Source organism: Pocillopora verrucosa, chromosome 11 (assembly GCF_036669915.1).
Source record: "Pocillopora verrucosa isolate sample1 chromosome 11, ASM3666991v2, whole genome shotgun sequence".
Classification (NCBI taxonomy): domain Eukaryota; kingdom Metazoa; phylum Cnidaria; class Anthozoa; order Scleractinia; family Pocilloporidae; genus Pocillopora; species Pocillopora verrucosa.
The window spans coordinates 2324508-2332500 of record NC_089322.1 but is presented as its reverse complement, the minus strand read 5'-3'; the positions used below and the strand labels follow the sequence as shown (position 1 = coordinate 2332500).

The 7993-nt window shown below is 38.7% G+C and overlaps 1 protein-coding gene and 1 long non-coding RNA gene across 2 annotated transcripts in view; one reads left to right on the top strand and one right to left on the bottom strand.

Annotated features, from left to right (window-relative positions):
* LOC131769502 (uncharacterized) overlaps nt 1–1184 on the top strand; it is a 1345-nt gene extending 161 nt beyond the window's left edge. The window contains exons 1-2 of the mRNA XM_066174106.1: nt 1–208; nt 536–1184. The exon at nt 1–208 is cut by the window's left edge and continues 161 nt beyond it. Coding sequence (XP_066030203.1) covers nt 1–208; nt 536–595 — 268 coding nt within the window. The 3' untranslated portion in view covers nt 596–1184. The remainder of the gene's footprint in view (nt 209–535) is intronic.
* Nucleotides 1–7993, bottom strand: part of LOC131776403 (uncharacterized) — a 97563-nt gene that overhangs the window by 32086 nt on the left and 57484 nt on the right. The window lies entirely within an intron of this gene.

Below are 7993 nucleotides of genomic sequence, written 5' to 3'. Positions count from 1 at the left end.
GACCGATATTTCCGATGCCATCCTTAACAAGCTGCAGAGTATCGAGACGCGGATCGAGACCGGTTTCAAAGCCTTGGAGGAGAAGATTGCAGCTTTAGAAAGAAAAGTTGTGGACGGTCCTGCAATCGCAGAGGGAAGCGCTTTCGGAATGCTAACGCCACCAAGTTCTTCAAAGAAAAGAAAAATCGCCCGCCATCCAGATCTCTCGGTGAGTAATCTTAGTCGACAACATATACGTTATTCTTAGTGCATGTTTCTTAGGCAGCTTAGATTAATAGGATGACTTGCTTTCAAAAATTTTGCGGCTTGCCAACCAAACTCGAGAGCTGGTTTTAAAATGCGCGCCATACAAATTTTCGATTTCTCACACCTATTGTTTTTCTTGCCGCATAACCGCCTGTATATATGTTTGACAGACCGCTTGTGTCCTGTTTCAAAGGCGCCGAGGAATCTTTAATAATAATTTCTTCATTGTTCAGTTTGGAAATACATGGAACCCGCACTTTTAATACTAATGAACTGTTATCGTTCACAGCACTATGTTCGTTCAAAGATTGAACAGTTAGGCCTTGCATGGAACACTGACAAGAAGTAAGCCTAAGCTTAATAAATCATGTTTAAAGTTATATAATATAAGCTAAAGTAGAAACAAAAAGTTGTTGAAAAGTAAAAAAAAATGTTTTTTGCTTGAAATGTCTTCCTTTGGATGCTCAAAGAAATTATTTGATGGTGAGCTAGCTGGCTGATTGTGTAGCTTGTTGTAGACATTTGGGGCTGAGCTCTTCATCAGTGGAAGTCAAAAGATGATATGTTGTTGAGAAAGATCTCTGGGCCATGAGAGACATAAAGTAACTTTCTCAACAAAACATCACCTGCTGATCAGACTTCCACTGTTGAATGGCTAAGCCCAAACATTTGGAACAAAAAATTTTTTAATCTGCACTTTATACTTGAGCACAAGAACTCTGTTTTATCCTGTTTTAACTCAAAAGTTATCTTTCGCAGTTAGATTTTCAGATTATTAATGGATGGGATTATTTCAATTTCTTACAGAGAGAATGAACCACCAAACCTAGCAGTAGTAGCCACCATCTTGAAAGAGGTCAAAGAAGTCGAGCAGATTCAAAATGATTCTCTTTGTACAGAAAGAAGAATTCTAGGTATGATTGAATGGGGATTGTTTTGCCAAATAAACACAATTTGTCTTTAACTTTGGGTTGTTTTTTTTTGAGACAAGTGCCCCATCTTGCCCCTTGCTCACTACAACCCTGAAAACTGACAATCTTTTTCATATAACTGATTGTGGCGTACTTACCTTTTCTTTCAGATGCTATTTCTCAAAACTTTGCATCATCAAAGAAACGTAGACGACAGGAAGAAAATGGTACTTACGAGCATTATCAGAGGGAGCAAAAGAAGCGACAAAGAATTAAAAGGGTAAAAATATTTGTTTGGCTCTCTAACACTCTATTATCTTATCAGCTTGTATGTTTGAGTAAATTTCAAAAGGTTCAAATTCAAGTTTGATCTAAAAACAGGGTAAGGTTCAAATTACACTGTAGATCTGCTGATACAAAACATTTTATGCCGAGAACAACTCTGACCAGTGACACAAGGGCTTTATAAATGTTTTATTGTAGGAATTGCTCACCATTCGGTATTATAAAAACTTATTTCACATTTTCCCTTTTAGAAACTGGATAAGAGACTCAAAGTGGCAAGTGAAGAAGAGAAGAGACAACCAATTTTCGAGGCCCTGCATCCTAGTCTTGTCTCCTCAGACGAGTCTGATGAAGAAGATCCCACATCAATGGTAACAAGGCCCCTTACCTGGAGGACAGAAGAAGTTACCAACTTCTTCCATATACTAGACCAGAGGTATAAGTCTTCCATGACAAATCAGCAAAAGAGGCAGTCAGTGAACAGAAGGGTTGGTAGACCAAGTCATAGAAATAGTAGAGAGATCCCAGAAAAATTGCTCTGGGCCACCACCTAAATTTAATTTTAATTTTAGTATACAGTCACTCAACTCTCTTCCCTAGGACCATCTCTTATGAAGTTGCTACATTTCTACCCAATTATACAGATGATGTAGGTCTACCATCTCCATTCTTTTATTCTGTCTGAATTTAGTTTTTAATTTGACAATTTGCTGATTTCAATTTTCTCACAAGAAACCACCTTAGTTGACAAATGTGAAGTGAGACTTCTGTACAATCATGGTTGATTACAAGAGAGTTTGAAGACTGTAAACATATACATGTATAACATGTAATATCTTGAGCAATTTAAGTAATTGAGCAGCCTACATTTAAGTTATTGTCAGTGGATAATGAAATCAGTTTCTAGAATATTTTGCCTTCCCTGACCACCATTTGGCACTTATGTCCAGGATTGAATGCAGGTGTTTTTTGGCAAACAATTCACATTATATGAATAGATTTTTGAACATTATCACACTACATTATCACAGAATTGTGCATTTAAGTGAATTTTTATTAGTGAGAAAAATTTATTATGCTCATTTAAAAGAGCCCAAAATCCTTGACATATCTGCTATTTTAGGGGTGGCTGCAATTTTCATTCTTCCTTTTAGAGTTCTCTTGTTCTCCATCAGATGGAGTACTCCAAGATTTTCTCAGTCCAAGTAAATATTTTCTCTTTAAGTTAATATTTTAGAAGTTTCAATGATTTTCAAATTTGGCTCAAACTGTTATAATTAATATATCAGAGTCAAAGATACATGCAGCCTTCACAGTAAAGGTTTAAGAAAATTCTGTGTTTGAATTGCAGCTAGTTGTATTTTTAGTCAATTAAATTTATTCTTCAGTTGCAATTTTCAAACATCAGAAGTTTTTAAAATATATCTGAGGTATAAAATTAAATGTAAGGTGGTATTCTCAGAATGTTGCCTTGATTCCCTCAGCACATGAAGTTCACATAATTATATTTTCTTCAAACCTTGACACTCATTTTTGCAAAATGTTTATAGTTTGTATATATAGACCCACACATAATTTTTCAGACAGTCATCCTTCCAATTTTATAATATCAGTTATACTTTACGGGTTAAGTTTTGCCTCTTGGCTTTAGAGAGAAAAAATGTGTAAAGTGAAATAAGGATGACAAACATGATTGTTATCAGGCTCCGTTTTGGACTGTAACCGTAAACATCATTGTGCATTAATAAACTTGATAAGAATTATTAAAGGAGTGCTAATCCTGTCTGGGAAAGGGAAATAGGACAAAATGCTTTGAGAACCTGCTGTAGAGCTGAGTCCAGGAAGTGAAATTTAACGAACAGTAATTAACCGTGCGGCGGTAAACGCGGGAAAATGCATCCCTTGCACGAATTCACCGTTACAGAAAATACCGGAAAATGCATGCTTTCGACTGGTTAATACCAGTGAACATAACGTTGGGATGCGCAAAATGGCTGTAAATGGCAGAATACATGTTGTTTTCCATAGATTAACCGAACAACAATAAAAGGTAAAACGCCTGAAAATGCGTTTTCACGAAATTTCTCGAATTCACTATTGCGGAAAAACGTTGGAAAATGCATGCTTTCGACTGGATAATTCTTGTGAACATTTCGTTCACCGGGCGTAAAATGGTTGCGAAAAAAAGAAAACATGGCATTTTCTATGCGTTATACGAACTGCAAACTCTGGAAAATATTATGTTTTCCCGTATTTACACACATTAACCTTCCCGGAAAATGCGTGTTTTCAGCTGTTAACTCCGGTGAATACGTTGTTGTTCACTCGGAAAATGCCAATGAACGAAAGGAAAACACGCTGTTTGCCATGTGTTAACCGAGCGGTTAATGCCGGAAAATGAATTGTTTACCTGCATTTACCGCGAAGGAAAACTACCGAATAATGGAACGAATACTGGGATTCACCGATGCGAAAACGCGCAGAAAACGTCGGATTTTCCGTAGGCAAAACACGGGTAAACGATAGTAAATTGCCACGTTTTCCGTAAATTCAACCTTCGTTTTCCGTACGGTGAACGCTTGTTTTTTTGCCGTGTGAGGGTTATTTTTAATCTCTAGCATACCCTTTTGGGTAGTGTATACCTGAGGGTTATATTTAATCTTTTTTATACCTTCTTGGGTAGTGTATACCTAAGGGTTATTTTTAATCCCTTCTATACCCTCTTGGGAAGTGTATACCTGAGGGTTATTTTTAATTTGTTCTATACCCTCTTGGGTATTGTTTACCTGAGTGTTATTTTTAATCTCTCCTATACCCTCTTGGGTAGTGTATACCTGAGGGTTACTTTTAATTTGTTCTATACCCTCTTGGGTATTGTTTACCTGAGGGTCATTTTTAATCTCTCCTATACCCTCTTGGGAGGTGTATACCTGAGTGTTATTTGTAATCTCTCCTGTACCCTCTTGGGTAGTGTATACCCAAGGGTTACTTTTAAACTCTCCCATACCCTCTTAGGTGGTGTATACCTGAGGGTTACTTTTAATCTCTCCAATACCTTCTTGGGTAGTATATACGTGAAGGTTATTTTTAACCTTCTTGACGGCAGAGGCGTAAGACGATATTCACAATATATTAGATATTAGTATATTACGATATTAGCTGACTGCACATTGAATGTGCAGCCAGCTAATTTGCATTAAATTTTTTTTCCGACGCAAAGCTCGTCATTACTCAACCACTAAAAGCCATCGTAATCTTAAGAATCGTCCAGATATTCTGACAAAAAAACATTGAACACTCGAATCAGGTTTGCTCGAGGCACTTTTAGGATATTTTTGACTTCCGATCGGTTTATTATTTGAAACCGTGCCCGTGCGCATCAGAGAGGCGTTCTTTTGACAGATTGTGACTGTTGTTAATAATTCTACTCTGAGTTAATCAGTCTTTATCACGCAAACCTGCCTAAAAAATTAAGATATGTGATCTATAACTAAGTTGGTTTATTCGCTGAATAGAGAAATATTCTTGTTGTGGAGAAAGACATAAATTGTCGCTCTGACGAAGGCTTACGACCTAAAGACCTTAAGACCCTAAACACCCACGGAGCCATTTGACTAGCGATACTAGCGATAGCGATACTAGCGATAGCGATACTAGCGATAGCGATACTAGCGATACTAGCGATACTAGCGATACTAGCGATACTAGCGATACTAGCGATAACGATACTAGCGATAGCGATACTAGCGATAGCGATACTAGCGATAGCGATACTAGCGATAGCGATACTAGCGATAGCGATACTAGCGATAGCGATACTAGCGATAGCGATACTAGCGATAGCGATACTAGCGATAGCGACCCGTTTTCAGTGGCCAGTTTACGTTATCAACTCGGTTGATAACACCAAATTGGTCTTAATTACCGTTATACTCTCCCACCATAGCAGCACCACTGTTTCTTTTGAAACTTTCTCCTTAGCAGCCAGCTAATTTGCATTAAATTTTTTTTCCGACGCAAAGCTCGTCATTACTCAACCACTAAAAGCCATCGTAATCTTAAGAATCGTCCAGATATTCTGACAAAAAAACATTGAACACTCGAATCAGGTTTGCTCGAGGCACTTTTAGGATATTTTTGACTTCCGATCGGTTTATTATTTGAAACCGTGCCCGTGCGCATCAGAGAGGCGTTCATCGAGCAGGCGTTCTTTTGATAGATTGTGACTGTTGTTAATAATTCTACTCTGAGTTAATCAGTCTTTATCACGCAAACCTGCCTAAAAAATTAAGATATGTGATCTATAACTAAGTTGGTTTATTCGCTGACTAGAGAAATATTCTTGTTGTGGAGAAAGACATAAATTGTCGCTCTGACGAAGGCTTACGACCTAAAGACCTTAAGACCCTAAACACCCACGGAGCCATTTGACTAGCGATACTAGCGATAGCGATACTAGCGATAGCGATACTAGCGATAGCGATACTAGCGATACTAGCGATACTAGCGATACTAGCGATACTAGCGATACTAGCGATACTAACGATACTAGCGATAGCGATACTAGCGATAGCGATACTAGCGATAGCGATACTAGCGATAGCGACCCGTTTTCAGTGGCCAGTTTACGTTATCAACTCGGTTGATAACACCAAATTGGTCTTAATTACCGTTATACTCTCCCACCATAGCAGCACCACTGTTTCTTTTGAAACTTTCTCCTTAGCAGCCAGCTAATTTGCATTAAATTTTTTTTCCGACGCAAAGCTCGTCATTACTCAACCACTAAAAGCCATCGTAATCTTAAGAATCGTCCAGATATTCTGACAAAAAAACATTGAACACTCGAATCAGGTTTGCTCGAGGCACTTTTAGGATATTTTTGACTTCCGATCGGTTTATTATTTGAAACCGTGCCCGTGCGCATCAGAGAGGCGTTCATCGAGCAGGCGTTCTTTTGATAGATTGTGACTGTTGTTAATAATTCTACTCTGAGTTAATCAGTCTTTATCACGCAAACCTGCCTAAAAAATTAAGATATGTGATCTATAACTAAGTTGGTTTATTCGCTGACTAGAGAAATATTCTTGTTGTGGAGAAAGACATAAATTGTCGCTCTGACGAAGGCTTACGACCTAAAGACCTTAAGACCCTAAACACCCACGGAGCCATTTGACTAGCGATACTAGCGACAGCGATACTAGCGATAGCGATACTAGCGATAGCGATACTAGCGATAGCGATACTAGTGATACTAGCGATAACGATACTAGCGATAGCGATACTAGCGATAGCGATACTAGCGATAGCGATACTAGCGATAGCGACCCGTTTTCAGTGGCCAGTTTACGTTATCAACTCGGTTGATAACACCAAATTGGTCTAAATTACCGTTATACTCTCCCACCAAAGCAGCACCACTGTTTCTTTTGAAACTTTCTCCTTTATAAATTCAGTGACTCGCATGATGTCAGATTCTGATGGAAGATATATGTAAAGAATCTCAAATATGACTGCATAATTATTGACCCTTAGCTTTCACTGCCGAGATCTCAATTTCAATTCTTCTTACTCTTTGCCGTACTTTTCTCATGATATTATAGGAAAATTCACCACCTGACGAGTTAATTCCGCGTTAAATCCCACGCGAAAACCGATATCGCACGAATCACGAAGCATGATGTTTACTAAATACTTCGCTGCGTTGACCAATCAAAATGTGAGATTTTATTATTTTATGCGATTCTAATTTTAACAATTCCTCGTAGTTTGTGGTCTTCTTTATTCTTGGTAACCCTCTCATCAGAGTGACGCTTTCATGAATTAATCATTGGCTTTTTCTCGAGACATGAGCTTGGACTGCCTGTGATATACCAGGCAATAATACACACCAAAAAGTCTTGTAAGTAATTTATTATGTAGCACTTTTTTTTCCTGCTTCTTGACCTTTTCGGCGTTGGATTGCACGTGTAGTGAAGTGAACAAACCGCGGCAGCTCGGATATCGCGACAGCTCGGATATCGAGTCAACCACCCGCCACCCTTTCCGAAATTCGGCATTTTATCGTGAGTAATTTCCCACTGTCGTGAAGCGTTTCTAAATCGCTACCTGATACGATGCAATGCGAAATTCCGTGTGGGAACCAATGCTTGCTCACGTTCCAGAGCGATGCGTTGGCTCAAACTTCCCATGAAATGTGTGTTCACTAGACAATCTACGCGCTTGACGCCCTGAATACCTGATCATATACATATGTGCGCACGTGCAAAGTGACGTATTTTGAAAAAAAAGCAAATTTGAATTTGGGGATTTATTGTCGCAGTTATGAACGCTCTTATAGTGGACCGTTCTTTACCTTTCGTAGAACAGACGTAATTTGTCTTGCTGTCAGCCGTACAGAGGCTAGAGTGAGTTTAAACGCGCTGGGGAAGGGGGGAACTTTTCCACCCCTTGCCCGAAGCTGATAGCGCTTCGTGCAAAAAAACGCTTAAAATTCCACCTGTCTTGCCAGTTACGCTTTGCAGTAAATTTAATATGGCCGCAACTGTTGT